The sequence below is a fragment of the Rhinichthys klamathensis genome, unplaced genomic scaffold, assembly GCF_029890125.1.
Source record: "Rhinichthys klamathensis goyatoka isolate OS25496 unplaced genomic scaffold, OSU_Roscu_1.1 h1tg000574l_1, whole genome shotgun sequence".
Lineage (NCBI taxonomy): Eukaryota > Metazoa > Chordata > Actinopteri > Cypriniformes > Leuciscidae > Rhinichthys > Rhinichthys klamathensis.
This window is the reverse complement of record NW_026607038.1, coordinates 115,042-137,500: the sequence shown is the minus strand read 5'-3', so window position 1 is coordinate 137,500 and position 22,459 is coordinate 115,042. Positions and strand designations below refer to the sequence as shown.

Below are 22,459 nucleotides of genomic sequence, written 5' to 3'. Positions count from 1 at the left end.
GTGTGTGTGTGTGTGTCACCTCCTCTTCTTCAGGAGTGAGTGAGTGTGTGTGTGTGTGTGTCACCTCCTCTTCTTCAGGAGTGTGTGTGTGTGTGTGTCACCTCCTCTTCTTCATGAGTGAGTGAGTGAGTGTGTGTGTGTGTGTGTGTGTGTGTGTGTGTGTGTCACCTCCTCTTCTTCAGGAGTGTGTGTGTCACCTCCTCTTCTTCAGGAGTGTGTGTGTGTGTGTCACCTCCTCTTCTTCAGGAGTGAGTGAGTGTGTGTGTGTGTGTGTGTGTGTGTGTGTGTGTGTGTGTGTGTGTGTGTCACCTCCTCTTCTTCAGGAGTGAGTGAGTGTGTGTGTGTGTGTGTCACCTCCTCTTCTTCAGGAGTGAGTGAGTGTGTGTGTGTGTGTCACCTCCTCTTCTTCAGGTGGTTTCTGGTGATCAGGTCTCTGTCGATCACGGCTCCTACGATGCGTCTCTTCTTCCTCTTCTCTAGACTCAGAACTCTCCGTCTCTTGAACAGGTTCCTGGCCAGTTCCTGAAACACACACATTTACATCCTGAAACACACACACATTTACACCCTGAAACACACACATTTACATCCTGAAACACACACACATTTACACCCTGAAACACACACATTTACATTGCAGGCTAAACTGATGATTCCACATCAAACCCAGATCTATTATCCTTGTAAATAAAATCTAGAACGACAGTAAAACCTTTCTTCATATGAGGTTTATTTTTATTGATTATTTTAATAATACCTTTGATTTATTGTAATCTTTCTAGTTTTTTCTTCTCTCGGTTGTTGTTTCATGTTTTAGTGAAGCAGCCCATAATAGCGCAGAGGAGGAGCACGTGCTTCATCATTCCGGGTCATCATCGGTTCATCACGAGATAACACACGACACACACACACACACACACTCATCAGCAGAACTCAGTCCCACTGATGCAGAAACTCACGGTTTTGGGTCTGTTTATTCTCCCTCCTGGAGCCATGATGATGATGAGGATGGTGTGCTCTCGTGCTGCTGCTGCTGCTCTGTGAAGCCGGAAGCCGCGAGAGAGCGTTTACACAATAAAAGTCCCCGAACGCGCACTAAATTAGTTTAATAAAGACTACAGAAAGTAAGTAGAAAATATTTGAAAATCAGTGTTAGGGTTAAGTCGGCCTGGCATTATTAAGATGCTCAATTACAATATTACAGAGAACAAGAAAGCAGAGGAATAAAAGAAAAAAAAATTGGTCAACAATGTGAGATTCTTTTATGTTTTCTTTTTTTACGTAAATACATTCGTAAATACTTACGAAAATTAACACTCGGGTAAAGTTCTAACAATCTTCCATAAGATATAATAATTACATTGCTATGAGAAGTAATGAGATTTCTCGAAAATGTATGTTTAATCGAAAAGATGAGTTCCGGAAGTTAAAATCCCATTAGTTTTCTCCATAGGGGAATACATCTTTAGCGATAACTTATAAACATGTAAAGACAGCCCTACTGTGAGCTCCGAGATTGTTAATCGATGATTTATGCTTTTCTTGAAGCCGTCAGCCCGCATTATCTAAACTTATTTTTTAAATAATCCAGGAGTTGAACCTCTGATGAAAGACTTCATTACCCATGATTCCGCAGAGAAGGCGAATCACCGGAAGCGCTGTTTGTCTGCGCGTCACTTCCGCATCTGCAGCCACTGTTACATTATTTATTTTTAAGTAACACAAATACGTTGGGGTGTACTGGCATTAAACTAAGTCATGTAGATTCATACTGATAAATACAAGTATGACGAAACAAATAAAGCGGTGAACTCTCGAGTGTGACGCGCGCGCATGTTGTTGGTGGTCGATGCTGCAGTTGCGCATGCGCAGCACTAGAGGGCGCTTTAATATATGTGAACATTTATGCGTCATTCATTGAGAAGGAGGTCTCTGCAGAGCAACAAGGGGCGTGCCTCAATTTGGGGGCGTTTTACAACCAGGTAGGCGTTTTACAATCTCTCTGCCTGGTTTGCTAAAACTTGAGTGGGTGATACTTGAATACGCTTTCCCCATCAGATATTCAGATATTAGTGATAGCGAGAAAACGGTACAGTCTATGGGTGAAATGAGGAGAGAGGTCACCTGTCCTGCATATGGATGTAAGTGGATTTGTGTAAATTCTCATTTTACGTCAGTTAACGCTAATTAGTTTGTGTAAACTTGCTTGCAACACGATTAAGAAAAGCTCCAAGAGGTCTGCCACTTACAATCTATCGCTAACCACTATTAGCAAACATTCGCTAACTTTTTGGTGCATGCGTTTGTTACTTTAGTGTTGATAGTGGTAGTTTGCTTACTGTCGGCGTGTTGTAATATAAAAAAATAGTTAACGTTAGCTTGTCAGACTAGAAAACAATAATTGTAAACAAATATTAGTGGGCTATTCCACCGAATTATGGCCCGGTTTCACAGACAGGGACAGGGTTTAGCCTAAACCAGGATTAGTCCATAGTTCAATTAGGACATTTAAATAATTTTCATAAACGTGCTTAGAAAAAAAAAACATTACTGGTGTTCATCTTGAGACAAAACAAAGACACTGATATATTTTAAGATCAGTCAGTGCAAGTGTATTTCAGTTGGAACAGCTCAGACTTATTTGGTCTAGGACTAGGCTTTAAAATTGTTTCTGAAACCAGGGGATATAGGTAGCCTACTAATATGTTCTATAAATACAATAATAAAAAAATAAATAACTATAAATACATTTTAAGGAAAGTGTTGTGCACATTAATCTAACTGCAAATTCTGTCTAATTAAAAATGATTAAAAACGATTAAATTTTTTTTGTGGATAAATTACGTTTTCATTCAGTCCAGAAACCACTCCCTTCATATAAGAAATGGTGTTTGAGTGTGAGGTGCGCTGTAAGAAAACAAGAAAAGCTGAAAAAGCATTGCTTGTTAAGTTTATTATTTTTAATATCAATTTTAATGTAATATTTATAATTTTTCTGTTATTTATATTATATCTCATAACCCTAACAAAAACCTCTGCAGACACCTAGATTTAAATAGAAACATGATTTGACCTTTTTTAGCTGTGAGATCAGCTCACTAGTCAATGTTCAACACTCTTCATTATATCAGTGCAGGCATTAATACCTCACATGTGTAGTCAAACCTATAGACTAACATAATTATGTACAGTGGAGGAAACTTGTTAAATTAAAATGGATGAAATTGTTGTCTATTCACCACATGACAATTCAGCGGAGAGGACAAGAGCCTCAACCACAGCGCTACCTTGCAGATACTAATTTATTCACATGCCCCTTCTGCACATCTCAAATATGTAAACCCAGACATTATCATCAAATAGTGGCCCATATAGCTGGGCATAAAATAAGGCCCCAGCAGCACCTGATCCACCACAACAAACTCCTTCGCTGGCCCCAGCAGCACCTGATCAATGAAACTTGATATACTGTATTATTAATGTGTTTTTATGTCATAAATTTATCAAGATCGGTCATGGAAATCCAGCAAAGAAAGAGAAGGCGGACTGACAAGCCACACAAAACTGGTATGATTTATTTTGTTTGAGGTGCTCTATTATTTATAGTAAATGTTGACTGTCATTTACTGATGTTCTTCATTTGTCCCTTCATAGTGGCAACTGTTGACCAACCCCTGAACATACAGGAGGCATGTATTTGTTATTACTCAATTTATAAAATGCAAGGGAATCATTATAACCACAAGAAGTTCAGATTATGTTTTGTTCATGTATAGCTTCCTCCGCTGGTCCTTCGTGAAATCTTACTGGAGGTTGTGCTTCAAGATGGTGATGTTGCAATGGGCTCCCTTGCCCTCACCTGCAGGTGCTTCAACAGCATTGTGAGCATGGAAAGTTTCCGCCGAGAGGCTCACTTTCGGTGGTTGGACAGTAAGTTTTATTAGTGTCACTGTTTGGTTAATCACAGCTCTCTCTGTTTTTCTCAGTTATGTATGGTTGAATATTAAGACAATGATGAGGTCAGCTGACAACTTTTTTTTTAGGTGTCGTGAACTGGAAGGCATTCAGTGAAAATGTCAGAAACCTGTATAGGGTTCCATACAGTCTATCCAGATGTCTCCATTTTGATACTACATACAAAGACTGTGGCGAAGGCTACAGAGGGAGAGGGCAAAGAGGTGTGTTGCAGGGGTTCTATGGCTCTGATGACTCCCCAGGATACTGCGGAGACTGTTTCTATGTGGCTGGAGGAAGCATCTAATGTTTCATGCAATGTGTTCCTCATGTTTGAACTTGCCACATTTATTGCTTATTTTATTTTATTGGATGCTCTCTTTTTTACTATTATATTAAATAGAGAATGCTGCATTTATCAATACAGTTTTTCATCATATTGGTTACAGTATCTATACGGTCAATAAAGTGATGCTAATGTTTAAAGTTTTCAGAGTCATTATTCTAAGTAAACACATTTTACCTTAATTTAAAGGTCAATACGTTTTACTTTATATATCATTTAATGTAAGCTACAAATATCACTTAAATATCAGTCATTACATATAAATATATTTTGAAAAATACAGGTGAGAAAGACCAATACAATAATTTTCACCATTGCTTTACAGTAGGATTTGGTAACTTTATTGGAAATTGCTATTGTTTTTCCTTGTTAATCACCGTTACAACTTGATTTATGTTGTGTTGTTCACACACACACAAAACGAAAATAAAACTAATGTAATTATAAATAGTTGAGTAATAAAGTAATTTTTAATACTTTTACCTTTTAAGGTTTACATTTAGAGGAAAATTGCATGTAGGTAGGAGAGAATATTATAAAATATAATACACACTCACAGGCTATAACAACATTTACATATACATTGCGACAACATTTATGTCAAAATAAAATCCAGCTACCTATTTTCTTTAAAAAGGAATTCTTTCATAAACCAAATTTCCCGTTATGTTATAAGATACAGATCTTGTATAACTATCTTATGAAAGAATTCCTTTTTATATCTTATGAAAGAATTCCTTTTTAAAGAAAATAGGTAGTTGTAGCCTGTATTTTATTTTTTACATAAATCAAATGTTGTCGCGATATAGACATAATAGTAAAAATCAAGAAAAAACCCGAGAAATAATAATAACGCATTTCCGCTTCTGAAAGTGCTATAATAAAATTTCCGCTTCTGAAAGGGCTTCCGAATCCGTACGGTTATGATTGGATGGTTGGAAAATGCCTAGACCGGTTTGAAAACGCCCATTAATAGGCTCTATGCACAGCTGCACTACTTCCTGAACTTCAGGCAGGTCCTTTGTTTCCTGTCTGACATTATTGGCCAAACTGATTAGTTCAGGGGGGTATTGCACAAAAGCAAGATAAGGGATTAAGCTGGGATTTTCCCGGTATCCTGGCTGAATTTAGCCCTGACTCGGTTGCTTGAAGGGAGGCTAAATTAATCTACATTAAGTTACTATGGAGATTTACACTTTGAAGCTAGCCTGCTCCGGAGCAGGCTAACAACCAGGCTAAGATTAATCCTAGTGATTTATTGGCTAGTTCCTCCCTAAATCCTCCTAGATATTAATGTTTTAGTCACTTCATGGTCCTGCATTAAAATACTAGATATAGGCTACTGTCATTCATCTAAGTATGCGTACTGTAAATTTTAGTTATTATTAAAAAACTGCTGTTCATTTCACTGTCAGAGGTTTGATGAATTTATATATATACTATTTGAGATTTAAAGCGTATTGTCATACACCCAGTGAGGCAAGCAGATTTACCTGAGCAATTATAACTTTTCTGTCCACAATGAATGCCAACACAGTGCAAAAGAACAATACTATACAATATGAGAAATAGAATATAGACTATGTATATCTATACATGCAAGTATAGAGTAGAAATGTACTGTTGAATGAGAAAAAATATTCCCAGAGTTGCTTTGGATGTTGATTGGGACAATGCTGCCATATTCCCAGATAAGAGAAATGGTAGTCTTGTTCTCTAACAAGACTACCATTTCTGTTATCTGGGAATATGGCAGCATTGTCCCAATCAACATCCAAAGCAACTCTGGGAATGTTTTTTACATTGCAAATGATTTCAGTTAATTTAGTTTTGATTTAGCCCACCTCTTAATAAAGGATAATGTAGGCTATATAACTTTTTCATGTGTACATGCATTTTATTTGGAATCGGTAGCACACACTGTGGTTATCTTCCCAAATTCTAGTTCCACTTCACTGGATCAATAAATATAAAGTGTATACTTGACATTCATAAAAAAAAGTTACAAGACCACAATGGTTTTGGAATATTTTTCTTTTATTATTTTGCTGTTATCACTTGTCAGCTTGGAGCTTTGAAAAAAAAAAAAAAAAAGATTAATACATTGTGTTACAGTCATGGTTACAATATTAACTGAAGTCACTTACTTCTCTTTCTAGTTTCTGGATTTCCAGTTCTAGTTTCCTCAGTGTCTTGTGTTTAATTTGCATCTCAAGGTCCATGTCCTCCAGCTTTCTTTTGTTCACATCAATCTTGACTTCTGTCAGCTCGATCTGTCTCTTAAGATGCGTTGTGTAGATATATCTGACAGTTTGTGAATTCTGTGAACACCTTTTAGTTAGCATAGCAGAATTTTGGCATAATGTAAATTTACTTTAGGAAATACTCACTATGTTACCAGGCTGCTTATCAGGCTGCGGAAACCTATACATACAAATAGATAAGAGTAAAAAGATAAAAGAGATAATAGACATAAAATAAACTAAATAGATACACATAGTGGGTAAGTGTTTGCAATTATTCTTCATGTTAAATGCATGTTCACTGGTCACATTTAATGCAAAGTATACAATTATTTTTGAAAATGACAAGTAACTCCTTGAATTGTAATTATGAGGGTTTCAGTGGAGCACTGGTTATTTGGACACTTACGCATTCAATCGGTCTGCTATTGTTTGCCATGCATTCTCTCTTTATTTTATTACAGCAGCTGTATTGCCTTTTTTACATATTATATGTTTCACTTCTTCATACGTTTCCATAAGAAGCTGTTGCTCATTAGGCGAAAAGTAGCCTATGCCGCACGCGTTTTCTCCATTTTCGGATCGGTGATTCTGTGATCGGTTTCGTGATGTTTTAAAGAATGCCGTGAACGCGCATTTATCCAAACTATATACACCTGGCTTGACATATCCGCGCGTTCTCATCCTGGCTCAGCAAACGTGCAACGGATTAAGCCAGGATGCACTGATTAAACTAGGTCAAGCCGGGACTGGCCTGTTATCCTGGCTTTCTTAATTCTACTTTTGTGCAATACCCCTCAGGTGTGCCTGAGTCAGGCACACCTGAACTAATCAGTTTGGCCAATAATGTCAGACAGGAAACAAAGGACCTGCCTGAAGTTCAGGAAGTAGTGCAGCTGTGCATAGAGCCTATTGGGAAACACCTTCTTGTTGTTCCGCAGAGACCTCTATTTGGGATTCATTGGTAATAAGCATATATATATTCGCTATAATATGTGCTTGTTACTGGACGGAGACATGAAGCTTATGAATTAACGAGTCTGTAAATATATATGGATTTAAATTGTAAATATAAACGGATTTAAATTGTTTGAAAGCTTGTATAATGTTTTATAACTAACATGTAATTTGAAGTGTAGGAATACATGTTCGCCTTTAAATTATGCCAAGTTTATTTCTATATAAATTCGTTTAATAGTTTATATAAAACACATCTCATTTTATTTCCCATTAATACAGAGTTAACAGAGCAAATGTGTTTGAAATGCAGTGCATGTAATACTACAGTGTCGCCACTAGATGCCAGTATAGCCGTATAAATAAATAAATGTAAGAAAAGAAACCGAGGACTCTCTTCACACTGAAAAACACACTAATGTGTGTTGTTTACACGCGTATCATGTGAGCCACACACACACACACACATATTCTTTGGTGTTATATATATATACTCTTCCTTTTTTCTTCATCGTTTACTTATTTATATTATTTTATAACAACTTTGTTGCCCACACAATTATTTACAATTAAAAAAGTATTAAAAATATATAAAACCTCATCTTCTTCTCATTATTATTATTACTAATATTAAAATTGATTTAAAAAAAGACTCTTGTGCGGTTTTGTCGCATGGCGGCGCTTTTATTTTATATATTTCAGACCGGATGTGACGTCACGCACGGAGCCTAACTCACTGTAAAGCTTCAACAACAATCCCTATGGACGAAGAAAACGGCGCTGAAATCACAAACACAGGTAAATAAATCACAAAGAGCTGATTTAACTGAAACTAAAGGTCAGAGTTCAGAGCCGCGATGATTCATCATTCAAACAGCGGCAGAATTACATCCAGAAGCAGCGCGTGCAGTTTCACTGACGGATCATTAAAGACGATCATTGTTGCGCTAATCAGCGCAGACCGACTGTGTGTGTGTGTGTTATACTTGCATGGAGTACGTGACAAAAATGTTTGTTTGTCTATTAAAAAACAGCTGCTATTTCTTCTACATTGTCCTTTTTGTAATCTTGGACCTGAAACTTTCTTTGTTTTGTAACTGTATTCTGGAGACCTTTGTAAGCAGATTTCAGTGACTTCTGATACATTTTACAACTTAATTGCAATAGATGATTCTGTGATCCTCTTCTGGCTCTCCTGTAATTGACAACACATTAAAGTTAATATTTCTCTTTGTGAAGTTTTAACACTGTGTGTGTGTGTGTCTGATTCTGAATGTGTGTGACTGACTGTGTGTGTGTGTGTGTGTGTGTGTGTGTGTGTGTGTGTCCGCGTGTCCGCAGGCGGGCTCCCCCTGGCGTCTCTGCGTTTGCTGGTTCCTCCTCTACACCTCATGTCTGCCTTCATGTGGCAGGTGCTGCAGCAGAAGAGCCTGGTGCATTATGGGAAGCTGGAGGAGTTTGTGTCGATGGTGACGGAGACGCTGCCGCAGGTGCTGGGATACAGACGGAGAACACAGCTGATGCTGGGCCTGAGAGCGCGGGTCAGTGTGTCACACTGTGTGTGTGTGTGTGTGTGTGTGTGTGTGTGTGTGTGTGTGTGTGTGTGTGTGTGTGTGTGTGTGTGTGTGTGACTTTGTGTGTGTCTGACTGTGTGTGTGACTGTGTGTCTGACTGTGTGTGTGACTGAGTGTCTGACTGTGAGTGTCTGACTGTGAGTGTCTGACTGTGAGTGTGTGTGTCTGACTGTGAGTGTGTGTGTCTGTGTGTCTGACTGTGAGTGTGTGTCTGACTGTGAGTGTGTGTCTGACTGTGAGTCTGACTGTGAGTGTGTGTCTGACTGTGAGTGTCTGACTGTGAGTGTCTGACTGTGAGTCTGACTGTGAGTGTGTGTCTGACTGTGAGTGTGTGTCTGACTGTGAGTGTCTGACTGAGTGTCTGACTGTGAGTGTCTGACTGAGTGTGTGTCTGACTGTGTGTGTGACTTTGTGTCTGACTGTGAGTGTGTGTCTGACTGTGAGTGTGTGTCTGACTGTTAGTGTGTGTCTGACTGTTAGTGTGTGTCTGACTGTGAGTGTCTGACTGAGTGTCTGACTGTGAGTGACTGTGAGTGTCTGACTGTGAGTGTGTGTCTGACTGTGAGTGTGTGTCTGACTGTGAGTGTGTGTCTGACTGTGAGTGTCTGACTGTGAGTGTCTGACTGTGAGTGTCTGACTGTGAGTGTCTGACTGTGAGTGTCTGACTGTGAGTGTCTGACTGTGAGTGTCTGACTGTGAGTGTCTGACTGTGAGTGTCTGACTGTGAGTGTCTGACTGTGAGTGTCTGACTGTGAGTGTCTGACTGTGAGTGTCTGACTGTGAGTGTCTGACTGTGAGTGTGAGTGTCTGACTGTGAGTGTCTGACTGTGAGTGTCTGACTGTGAGTGCCTGACTGTGAGTGTCTGACTGTGAGTGTCTGACTGTGAGTGTCTGACTGTGAGTGTCTTACTGTGAGTGTCTTACTGTGAGTGTCTTACTGTGAGTGTCTGACTGTGAGTGTCTGACTGTGAGTGTGAGTGTCTGACTGTGAGTGTCTGACTGTGAGTGTCTGACTGTGAGTGTCTGACTGTGAGTGTCTGACTGTGAGTGTCTGACTGTGTGTGTGACTTTGTCTGACTGAGTGTTGTGACTGAGTGTGAGTGTGACTGAGTGTGTGACTTTGTGTCTGACAGAGTTTGACTGTGTGTGTGACTGAGTGTCTGACTGTGACTGAGTGTCTGACTGTGAGTGTCTGACTGTGAGTGTCTGACTGTGAGTGTCTGACTGTGAGTGTCTGACTGTGAGTGTCTGACTGTGAGTGTCTGACTGTGAGTGTGTGACTGTGAGTGTCTGACTGTGATTGTCTGACTGTGAGTGTCTGACTGTGAGTGTCTGACTGTGAGTGTCTGACTGTGAGTGTCTGACTGTGAGTGTCTGACTGTGAGTGTCTGACTGTGAGTGTCTGACTGTGAGTGTCTGACTGTGAGTGTGTGACTGTGATTGTCTGACTGTGATTGTCTGACTGTGAGTGTCTGACTGTGAGTGTCTGACTGTGAGTGTCTGACTGTGAGTGTCTGACTGTGAGTGTCTGACTGTGAGTGTCTGACTGTGAGTGTCTGACTGAGTGTCTGACTGTGTGTGTGACTTTGTCTGACTGAGTGTTGTGACTGAGTGTGAGTGTGACTGAGTGTGTTACTTTGTGTCTGACTGAGTGTGACTGTGAGTGTCTGACTGTGAGTGTCTGACTGTGAGTGTCTGACTGAGTGTCTGACTGTGAGTGTCTGACTGTGAGTGTCTGACTGTGAGTGTCTGACTGAGTGTCTGACTGAGTGTCTGACTGTGTGTGTGACTTTGTCTGACTGAGTGTTGTGACTGAGTGTGAGTGTGACTGAGTGTGTTACTTTGTGTCTGACTGAGTGTGACTGTGTGTGACTGAGTGTCTGACTGTGACTGTGAGTGTCTGACTGTGAGTGTCTGACTGTGAGTGTCTGACTGTGAGTGTCTGACTGAGTGTCTGACTGTGAGTGTCTGACTGAGTGTCTGAGTGTCTGACTGAGTGTCTGAGTGTCTGACTGAGTGTCTGACTGTGTGTGTGACTTTGTCTGACTGAGTGTTGTGACTGAGTGTGAGTGTGACTGAGTGTGTTACTTTGTGTCTGACTGAGTGTGACTGTGTGTGACTGAGTGTCTGACTGTGACTGTGAGTGTCTGACTGTGAGTGTCTGACTGAGTGTCTGACTGTGAGTGTCTGACTGAGTGTCTGACTGAGTGTCTGACTGAGTGTCTGACTGAGTGTCTGACTGAGTGTCTGACTGAGTGTCTGACTGAGTGTCTGACTGAGTGTCTGAGTGTCTGACTGAGTGTCTGAGTGTCTGACTGAGTGTCTGAGTGTCTGACTGAGTGTCTGACTGAGTGTCTGACTGAGTGTCTGACTGAGTGTCTGAGTGTCTGACTGAGTGTCTGACTATGTGTGTGACTTTGTCTGACTGAGTGTTGTGACTGAGTGTGAGTGTGACTGAGTGTTACTTTGTGTCTGACTGAGTGTGTTACTTTGTGTCTGACTGAGTGTGACTGTGTGTGACTGAGTGTCTGACTGTGACTGTGAGTGTGACTGTGAGTGTCTGACTGTCTGACTTTGAGTGTCTGACTGAGTGTCTGACTGAGTGTCTGACTGAGTGTCTGACTGAGTGTCTGACTGAGTGTCTGACTGAGTGTCTGACTGTGAGTGTCTGACTGTGAGTGTGTGACTGTGAGTGTGTGACTGTGAGTGTGTGACTGTGAGTGTCTGACTGTGAGTGTCTGACTGTGAGTGTCTGACTGTGAGTGTGTGACTGAGTGTGTGACTGAGTGTGTGACTGAGTGTGTGACTGAGTGTGTGACTGAGTGTGTGACTGAGTGTGTGACTGAGTGTGTGACTGAGTGTGTGACTGAGTGTGTGACTGAGTGTGTGACTGAGTGTGTGACTGAGTGTGTGACTGAGTGTGTGACTGTGAGTGTCTGACTGTGTCTGACTGTCTGACTGTCTGACTGTCTGACTGTGAGTGGCTGACTGTCTGACTGTGAGTGTCTGACTGTCTGACTGTGAGTGGCTGACTGTCTGACTGTGAGTGTCTGACTGTGAGTGTCTGACTGTGAGTGTCTGACTGTGTCTGAGTGTGTGACTGAGTGTGTGACTGAGTGTGTGACTGAGTGTGTGACTGAGTGTGTGACTGAGTGTGTGACTGAGTGTGTGACTGAGTGTGTGACTGAGTGTCTGACTGAGTGTCTGACTGTGAGTGTCTGACTGAGTGTCTGACTGTGAGTGTCTGACTGTGAGTGTCTGACTGTGAGTGTCTGACTGTGAGTGTCTGACTGTGAGTGTCTGACTGTGTGTGTGACTGTGTGTGTGACTGTGTGTGTGACTGTGGCTGACTGTCTGTCTGTCTGACTGTGTGTGTGTGTGTGACTGAGTCTGACTGTGTCTCTGCGAGTGTGACTAAGTCTGACTGTAAGTCTGACTGCGAGTGTGAGTGTCTCTGACTGTGAGTTTGACTGTAAGTGTGACTGTAAGTGTCACTGTAAGTGTGACTGTAAGTGTGACTGTGAGTGTCTCTGACTGTGAGTGTGACTGACTGTGAGTGTTACTGACTGTAAGTGTGACTGTAAGTGTGACTGCGAGTGTGAGTGTCTCTGACTGTGAGTGTTACTGACTGTAAGTGTGACTGTAAGTGTGACTGCGAGTGTGAGTGTCTCTGACTGTGAGTGTGACTGACTGTGTCTGACTGTAAGTGTGACTGTGTGTGACTGTAAGTGTGACTGTGTGTCTGACTGTGTGTGACTGTGTGTTGTTGTGTTGAAGATGGTTCTGGAGTTGTGTCGCGGTCCGGTGGATCTCAGGAACATTCAAGCTCATCTGGACAAACTCCATCTTCCAGACACGGCGCCTGGACACCCGGTACAAGACTAACCGTATATACTATACACTAACCTTATAAACTAACCTTATCTACTATACACTAACCTTATATACTATACACTAACCCTATACACTAATCTTATATATTATACACTAACCTTATATACTATACACTAACCTTATATACTATACACTAACCTTATACTCTAACCTTATATACTATACTCTAACCTTATATACTATACACTAACCTTATATACTATACACTAACCTTATATACTATACACTAACCCTATACACTAATCTTATATACTATACACTAACCTTATATACTATACACTAACCCTTATACACTAATCTTATATATTATACACTAACCTTATATACTGTACACTAACCTTATATACTATACACTAACCTTATACTCTAACCTTATATACTATACACTAACCTTATATACTATACACTAACCCTATACACTAACCTTATATACTATACACTAACCTTATACACTAATCTTATATACCATACACTAACCTTATACACTAACCTTATATACTATACACTAACCTTATATACTATACATTAACCTTATATACTATACACTAACCTTATATACTATACACTAACCTTATATACTATACACTAACCTTATATACTATACACTAACCTTATATACTATACACTAACCTTATATACTACACTAACCTTATATACTATACACTAACCTTATATACTAACCTTATATACTATACACTAACCTTATACACTAACCTTATATAATATACACTAATCTTATATACTATACACTAACCCTATACACTAATCTTATATACTATACACTAACCTTATATACTATACACTAACCTTATACACTAACCTTATATACTATACACTAACCTTATACACTATACACTAACCTTATATACTATACACTAACCTTATATACTATACACTAACCTTATATACTATACACTAACCTTATATACTATACACTAACCTTATATACTATACACTAACCTTATATACTATACACTAACCTTATATACTAACCTTATATACTATACACTAACCTTATACACTAACCTTATATAATATACACTAATCTTATATACTATACACTAACCCTATACACTAATCTTATATACTATACACTAACCTTATATACTATACACTAACCTTATACACTAACCTTATATACTATACACTAACCTTATACACTAACCTTATATACTATACACTAACCTTATATACTATACACTAACCTTATATACTATACACTAACCTTATATACTATACACTAACCTTATATACTATGCACTAACCTTATACACTAATCTTATATACTATACACTAACCTTATACACTAACCTTATATACTATACACTAACCTTATATACTATACACTAACCCTATACACTAACCTTATATACTATACACTAACCTTATATACTATACACAAACCTTATACACTAACCTTATATACTATACACTAACCTTATATACTATACACAAACCTTATACACTAACCTTATATACTATACACTAACCTTATATACTATACACAAACCTTATACAGTACAGCTTTATACTTTACAGATCGTTTCAAAGCAGCTTCACAGTAATAAACAGAATCAATGAAGCAAACTTCATCAGATATGAGAGGAATTCTGCTGTAAAGATTCTGCAGGTCATGTTTTCTCTGGTCTGATCAGTAATGATGGTGTTCTGTGGTTTGTGTTCAGGCTCCTGATGCTGATTTGAGAACCTGCGTCACTAATTTCAAAGCTTTGGTTCTGGCGCTGCTGAAAGACCCGGTTGAGAAAGCTTATTTCTTCCAGGTTAGACACACATCAGGTTCATCCTTCACTGATCTGTGTGTATGTGTGTGTGTGTGTGTGTGTGTGTGTGTGTGTGTGTGTGAACATCTTGTCTGTGTCTTTCACACAGGAAGTGTTTCCTGTTGAATATGGCGCTGGGTTCGACACGGCGGTGAAGGAAGTGATGTGGGATCTACTCTCCAGCCTGGAGAAACTGCTTCCTGTGCCGGACTTGAAGAAGGTGCAGACTCTTTCTCAGATACAACTATATCCAGATATTAAATCTTGTGAAAAGCTTTCAAACGTATTTTAAAGTCATCATGAAAGGGAAGTTGCGCTGGTCTCTTCTCCTCTATTGTGTCGTATATCGAGTGAAACGCTTCAGGAACAAGAGCAAATGTGGGCGGGGCTTGACTGTGTCTGTGTGGAATTGATTGGATGGTTGTGGTTTGCTATTGGCTGATCTCATGTGAGTGACAGGTTATAGCCCCGCCCACATCATCAGAGCAGAGATGCTGCAAGAGGAACTGATTCTGATTTAAGATTATTAACACTAATGATGATGTGCACCGATAAATCATCTAGAATAAGCACTGCAATAATCCATAAAAGAAAACTATAATTGTCCATTGTAATTTCACTGTGACTTTAAACTAGCCTGACTTCGTCATACTCATATTCTAGTCAGAATGTGAGTCTGATACTGCTTCATAGGGCTTTGATTATGAGGCGTGTCTTAACCGAACCAGGAAAAAAAAAAACTCTGCACTCAATTGGATAGACCTACAACCAATGAGAGCAACGCAGTGAGTCAACTACTTTGCATAGCACAGTTGTCAACTACAGAACTCAAATGCACGCACGCTGGAAGAAGTAAAATAACGAGTGTTGCTTCTTTTACTTGGCCCTCCATGAGTGCGACCAAAGGAGAAACCACAACGACCACAGGGTTTCATTGCGTCCCATCTTCTTAGTTACCATCGGAGCCAGCTGATAAATTAAACTTTTGCCGAATCCCGTAGGAAGGACGGCAAACACATCTTTCCGATCGACAAATGCCTTGATTGCAGTTCTCTGTTCGTCTTTTAAAATGAATGCGCTGTCGATTTCTTTTACAACAGACGCGATAGCGGGATCTTTACATCTCAGTTCTCCAGCTGCAGTCGTCTCTGAGGGAAACCAGTTAAGCGCTCTTTGATAACGTGAGGATTACGTCCTGCAGATCATCTGTCCATCATCGTATAAAGCCCGCCCTGGCAATTTGATTGGCCCGACGATTTCTGAACCGATCATAATTACTCCTCAATGGAGCGAGTCCAGACCGAACTTCCCGATCAAAAAAGGTTGTGGGCGGGGTACGGGCTGGCATCCAGGCTAACTTTAAACACTTTCCACCCCAAACTGAACCCGTGTTGTGCGTCCGGTCCGTTCGGCTCAAACAAACACTCTTTGAAATGACACACTAAACGTTTGTGTTCATTCTCTCTCTCTCTCTCTCTCTCTCTCTCTCTCTCTCTCTCTCTCTCTCTCTCTCTCTCTCTCTCTCTCTCTCTCTCTCTCTCTCTCTCTCTCTCTCTCTCTCTCTCTCTCTCTCTCTCTCTCTCTCTCTCTCTCTCTCTCTCTCTCTCTCTCTCTCTCTTCTCTCTCTCTCTCTCTCTCTCTCTCTCTCTCTCTCTCTCTCTCTCTCTCTCTCTCTCTCTCTCTCTCTCTCTCTCTCTCTCTCTCTCTCCCTGTCTCTCCCTCTCCCTCTCTCTCTCCCTCTCCCTCTCTCTCTCCCTCTCCCTCTCCCTCTCCTCTCTCTCTCTCTCTCTCTCCCTCTCCCTCTCCCTCTGCCTCCCCCCCGCCCCACCCCGCGCTGCAGACGGTGTCGTGGCTCTCTCCTGCCCCCGCTGGCCTGGAGGACTGCATGCGCAGTGACCCGGGAGATCTGCAGCTCCTCCTGCAGCAGCACCGGCTCTTCAGCGCAGACACACACAGCTGGCAGACAGGCAAACACACTTCTCTTTCATTTGTGCTTTAGATTAAGTGCATTATAGATAACTGTATTATAGCACTGTATTTCTAACGCCGGGACTCGATCATCTGTAACTTGACTTCATTAGTCTCCAGTAGTTTGAGCTGTACAGACGCAGGCCGTAAAGCTGCTGCAAACTTATATTAGTTTATTATCGTAATCATAAACTTACCGGGTTTGTATCACAGAAAGTTTGTTGCAGTTTTTTTATTTTTTTATAATGTATTAGTACATTCTGAAATGAACAGTATGATGAATAAATTAAAGTATTTTTCATGTAATGTAATGAAAGGAATGGAAGCTCAGTGTGAGCAGCGTTGGGCTTTTTTCTTTAAAAAAAGTAATTAGTTATAGTTAGTACTAGTTACTTCTCACAAGTTAGTAACTGAGTTGCATCATTTTAAAAGTAACTTATTACCAGGGAAAGTAACTATTGTTACTTAAAAAAAAAAAAAAAAAAAAAAATCAAATATGTAAGTCCTATGGCTGAGAGAGAGCCTACTCTGGAAACCGCTTCAGTGAGCTCAAGTAATGCCGCATTTTATTGACCGTAACGGGGGAAACGGTAATTCGTTTGATTACTCGTTACTGAAAAAAATAACGCCATATATTTATAATGCTGTTATTCTCATCACTGAGTGTGTGTGTTCTCTCTCAGGCGCTGCTCCGCGCTCCTCCGGCGACTGCATCATGTCCTCGCTCTCAGTCCCTCCATCGGCTCGAGCGGATCTGGCCTCGGATCAGGTGCTGTTCGTCCAGCCCGACTCCATCATCATCACCGACTACACCGAGGTGGAGCTGAGCAGCCATGAGGAGGAGGTGATGAAGATGGAGGAGGTGGAGCTGAGCAGCCATGAGGAGGAGGAGGAGGTGATGAAGATGGAGGAGGTGGAGCTGCGCAGCCATGAGGAGGAGAAGATGGAGGAGGTGGAGCTGCTGGAGGACGAGGCTCCAGCGAGTGAAGACCCTGCCGCTCCACACGAGGCCCGAGCCGAGACGCCTGCCGCCGGGCTGCAGGAGGACCGTCCCGTCCCGCCGAGCCCCGAGCACCACACGCACACACCTGACGCAGGACGTGACATCATAACACTGCAGGAAACCACGGCGCCCGTGTCAGACGTTACCCAGAAACCCCCGGTGCGGAGAGGGCGAGGAAGGCCGAGGAAAACTCCCGAGTCCACGGGCGTAAAAACCCCAGAACGCCCGGCGGCGGCCGGCCCGGAGCAGCGGTGGGTGGCGCGAGACGCTAACACTCACAAACATTCATTCAAGATATTCTTGCATATTAATACTATTCTTGCTTCCACTAACACTTATTTTCTCTTCTCTTCTATATCTATTTAAAAACTTGCATATTGTTGTCTAACTATTGTCTAACTAACTATTGTTAGTTCTCCTGCTTCTATTGTTTGCTTTGGATGAAAGTGTCTGCTAAATGATTAAATGTAAATATTTTCTCCGTTTCAGGAGTGCCCTCACGCCACATGGAGACCGTAAAGGTGAGGTAGTTGTGCTTTTACTAGATTAAAATGATTTACCGCTAGAGCTACTAGTGAAGAACGACAACAATCAGTCGAGAACAAGACCAGATCGCTGTGATAAATCACTGTTTAGCCGGAGTCTCTCTAGCGGGACTGTTATTATCACACATTTTAGTAATGATCATAAATGGGGCTTCATTCATCAACTTCAATTTTAGAACACTTGATTAGATGTAGCCAATCACAGACATATCCGATGAGCGCGAGAACACAGCGGCCAATCAGAGGTGTTTATGATTCTGTTCAAAGCCTCAGATTTTTTAAATTTCAGTACCGAAGTTGGTACTTTTGACCACACTAGCATGCAGCTTTAACTCTGAGTCCATCATCACAATGTCAGAATTTCTCTCTGATGTTCCTCACAGACGCCTCTGACGCTCCAGAAGCTTCCAGCGGCCCGTCCCGCACACGGAGAACCAGCAGAGCCGAGCCGGCGGCCGCCGACAACCCTCGCGCTCGTCACGCGTGCTCCACCTGCGGGCGCAAGTTCACGCGGCGCTCCGACGTGCAGCGGCACCAGCTCACACACACCGGCGAGCGCCCGTTCCACTGCGCACAGTGCCAGAAGACCTTCCAGCATGCCTGGGACTTGACCAAACACTGCCGCAAGATCCACGGCGAGGCTAGCTTCACCTGCCGTGAGTGCCAGAGCGCCTTCGCTAACCTGCGCGAGCTAACTGCGCACCACAAGAGAAGCCACGCGGGCGAGCCGCCACACTACTGCTCCATCTGCGGAGACGCTAGCGCTAATCCTGCTGCGCTCGCTACGCACCGGCGGAGCCACAGCGCCACACACACCTACCGCTGCGAGCAGTGCGGCGAGGGCTTCGACACGCTGATCCTGAGATCCGCTCACCGGCAGAGCCACCGCAGACGCTGCCAGTTCAAGTGCCCGCAGTGCGAGAAAACCTTCACGCGGCGTAGCGACGTGAGGCGGCACCAGCTAACGCACACCGGCGAGCGCCCGCATCAGTGTTCGCTCTGCGGGAAACGCTTTGGGCTTCGCTCCGGGCTCCAGAAACACATGAGCACACACACCGGCGAGCGCCCGTTCGCCTGTCCGCACTGTAGCAAGAGCTTCACGCAGGTCTCGATCCTGCGGCGTCACGAGCGCATGCACACGGGCGAGAGACCTTACCTGTGCTCACACTGCGGCAAACGCTTTCTCTCGCTCGGCGAGCTCATCAAACACGACAAGACGCACGCCGACGCACGCCCGCACTCCTGCCCGCAGTGTAGCAAAGCCTTCAAGTTCAAGCGTTCGCTTCAGGAGCATCTGCTAGCGCACAGCGGCGCGCGCCCGTTCCCCTGCCGCTACTGCGGGAAGATGTTCGCTAAGGCCTTCGCGCTGAACCGACACCACCTGATCCACACGGGCGAGCGCCCCTACGCCTGCACACACTGCGAGCGCACGTTCCTCACCGGCGCCGAGCTAGCGCTGCACGAGCGCACACACACCGGCGAGAGGCCGTTCCCCTGCGCCGCGTGCCCGCGCCGGTTCCGTAGCTCGTCGGAGTTAGCACGACACCGGCGCACGCACTCCGACCAGCGGCCCTACGCCTGCGGATACTGTCCCAAAGCCTTCGCTAGCGCCGCCAAACTCAAGAACCACACCAGGGTCCACACGCGCGAGAGCAAACCCAGACGCCCCGCCGCGAAGCTAGCCGAGGTCAACGTCATTCTGACGTAGATTCGCACTGGAGATCCAACACTGATCATTATGGATGAAGGATTTTATACAACCATGTTGCGTTAGTCTTCAGATCAAACACAGACACAAGCTCTCATCGTTTGCTCTTCCTCGTGTCGTTCAAACCCAGGAGACGTTCGTCTTCAGAACAAATGAAGGGTTAGGACAGATTTCTGTCCCTCCATTGAGTGTGTGTTCAGCCTCAACTCTGACGCTTCATAAAGAGATGCTGAAATAAACCCTGTAATCCAAGGCTTCTGAAGAGACTCGTCACTCTATATCACCCACTGGGTTACTCTAGGCTTTACTCCACTGACACACACACAGAGCATCACACTCACACACACACACTCACTCACACACGGTGAACTCAATGCTTGTTTATGTTCGCTGATCAATGTTTATGATTTTAAGTTTTAATATTGAAACATCAGCCGTACAGAAACATCTACCCAGACAATACATACATGCACAACTAAAAATGCATAAATTGATCATGTGAATGTAAAAGTGTGCGTGAGCTCTCGAGGGGTCGAGGCAGAAGGCGTTAGCGTCTGTATAGCGTCAGGCTAGCGCTGTACGGCCTGGAAACGCGGACGCCAGCCGAACGTGTGAATGGAAGGAAATGAACTGTTTTGCGGAGCGATATTAATCATTGTTCTCCAGAGTCCATCTCTCTGCTCAACCCTTCATTTACCCAGAGCCGGCTTTGTTATTTGTTTATTAAAATCTAAAAAAAAAAAAAAAGTCTTTAAGTCCCTTTCTTCTTGCACATCTGAGTGCTGTAAAGGCCTGAAGCTGGGGGGGGGGGTGCGCGCTCGTCCTCCGCGTGAGCGCCTCTGGCCTCCACCCGGGCCGGTTCTGTGTCCTGGCGCTGGTCCTTCATGCGGACCCGCTTGACTGGGACACACGAGAGGCTCCGAGAACAAACGCCTCACAGAGACACAGCCGTCGTCATGAGAACCGCTTTTGTCTTTGTTCTCTATGCAGAAGAGATGCGATGAGCAGTGGGAGATCTGTGTGTGTGTGTGTGTGTGTGTGTGTGTCTCTCTGGGTTCACTGAGTCTGTACTCAGTTTAGGGTCACTCGCTGTACTCACTTTACTCGGGTATTCTGCCAATTCATATTCTTTGTTTAGGGCCAAATAGCATCCGAATGTACCGTGTTTCGTCTGTTTCGTTTGTCCAATGCTTTAGGCATTTCTCTTTTTGTGTTTGAATGATTTGGTTTGTGCCGTGAGCTCTGGGACCGATCGGCCGAGGGCTCTCTCTGGCTCTGTGATGGAGGGCTGTTCATGTCAATTTTGATATTTCTCTTAATAGCATAAAGCTCTCCGTGCCTCGTCTCTCACGTGGTTAACAGCTTTGTTAAAGTCCCCCTGTGGTGTAAATCCAGTTTTTAATGTTGTTTATGTGTCTATGTGGTGTTTTTAATACGCTTTAAGACACACCATGTGTAAGTTCATAAGTCGACAGCATTGCTGAGTATTTCCTCCTCAAAACTGCAGTGAACCAAAGACAGTCTCTAAAATCGCTGGTGTTTCTGACGTCACAAACGACCTTGTAACCAATCATATCAATGTGTGATCGCCAACCAGTGGATCTCTGAGTGAGTGAGTGGAGGCGGGGCTCATTCAGCTCGTCTGCTGTTAGAGTGAGTGGAGGCGGGGCTCATTCAGCTCGTCTGCTGTTAGAGTGAGTGGAGGCGGGGCTCATTCAGCTCGTCTGCTGTTAGAGTGAGTGGAGGCGGGGCTCATTCAGCTCGTCTGCTGTTAGAGTGAGTGGAGGCGGGGCTCATTCAGCTCGTCTGCTGTTAGAGTGAGTGGAGGCGGGGCTCATTCAGCTCATCTGCTGTTAGAGTGAGTGGAGGCGGGGCTCATTCAGCTCGTCTGCTGTTAGAGTGAGTGGAGGCGGGGCTCATTCAGCTCGTCTACTGTTAGAGTGAGTGGAGGCGGGGCTCATTCAGCTCGTCTGCTTTTAGAGTGAGTGGAGGCGGGGCTCATTCAGCTCGTCTGCTGTTAGAGTGAGTGGAGGCGGGGCTCATTCAGCTCGTCTACTGTTAGAGTGAGTGGAGGCGGGGCTCATTCAGCTCGTCTGCTGTTAGAGTGAGTGGAGGCGGGGCTCATTCAGCTCATCTGCTGTTAGAGTGAGTGGAGGCGGGGCTCATTCAGCTCATCTGCTGTTAGAGTGAGTGGAGGCGGGGCTCATTCAGCTCGTCTGCTGTTAGAGTGAGTGGAGGCGGGGCTCATTCAGCTCATCTGCTGTTAGAGTGAGTGGAGGCGGGGTTCATTCAGCTCGTCTGCTGTTAGAGTGAGTGGAGGCGGGGCTCATTCAGCTCGTCTGCTGTTAGAGTGAGTGGAGGCGGGGCTCATTCAGCTCGTCTGCTGTTAGAGTGAGTGGAGGCGGGGCTCATTCAGCTCGTCTGCTGTTAGAGTGAGTGGAGGCGGGGCTCATTCAGCTCGTCTGCTGTTAGAGTGAGTGGAGGCG

The 22,459-nt window shown here is 43.4% G+C and overlaps 3 protein-coding genes across 4 annotated transcripts in view; 2 read left to right on the top strand and 1 right to left on the bottom strand.

Annotated features, from left to right (window-relative positions):
* The window catches only part of cunh11orf98 (chromosome unknown C11orf98 homolog), a 3,245-nt gene extending 2,172 nt beyond the window's left edge, over positions 1–1,073 (bottom strand). Inside the window, exons 1-2 of the mRNA XM_056239932.1 lie at positions 960–1,073; positions 398–522 (exon numbers count right to left, since the gene is read on the bottom strand). Of these exons, the coding sequence (XP_056095907.1) occupies positions 398–522; positions 960–995 (161 nt within the window). The 5' untranslated portion in view covers positions 996–1,073. The remainder of the gene's footprint in view (positions 1–397; positions 523–959) is intronic.
* A 7,091-nt stretch (positions 1,074–8,164) lies between these two features.
* LOC130075328 (TERF1-interacting nuclear factor 2-like) lies at positions 8,165–16,763 on the top strand. The gene is made up of 6 exons (XM_056239931.1): positions 8,165–8,298; positions 8,842–9,041; positions 12,852–12,947; positions 14,654–14,749; positions 14,859–14,969; positions 16,590–16,763. Exons 1-6 carry the CDS (start codon positions 8,262–8,264, stop codon positions 16,746–16,748), a joined length of 699 nt encoding a protein of 232 aa, XP_056095906.1. The 5' UTR covers positions 8,165–8,261; the 3' UTR covers positions 16,749–16,763.
* Positions 16,764–17,379: 616 nt separating this feature from the next.
* Positions 17,380–20,108, top strand: LOC130075326 (zinc finger protein 260-like). 2 transcript variants are annotated; one of them, XM_056239925.1, is made up of 4 exons: positions 17,380–17,630; positions 17,670–17,971; positions 18,210–18,241; positions 18,649–20,108. In XM_056239925.1, exons 1-4 carry the CDS (start codon positions 17,433–17,435, stop codon positions 19,971–19,973), a joined length of 1,857 nt encoding a protein of 618 aa, XP_056095900.1. In that variant the 5' UTR covers positions 17,380–17,432; the 3' UTR covers positions 19,974–20,108. The 2 variants fall into 2 exon arrangements, with proteins under 2 accessions (XP_056095900.1, XP_056095899.1); XM_056239924.1 differs by having other exon boundaries at positions 17,667–17,971.
* The last annotated feature ends 2,351 nt before the right edge of the window (positions 20,109–22,459 follow it).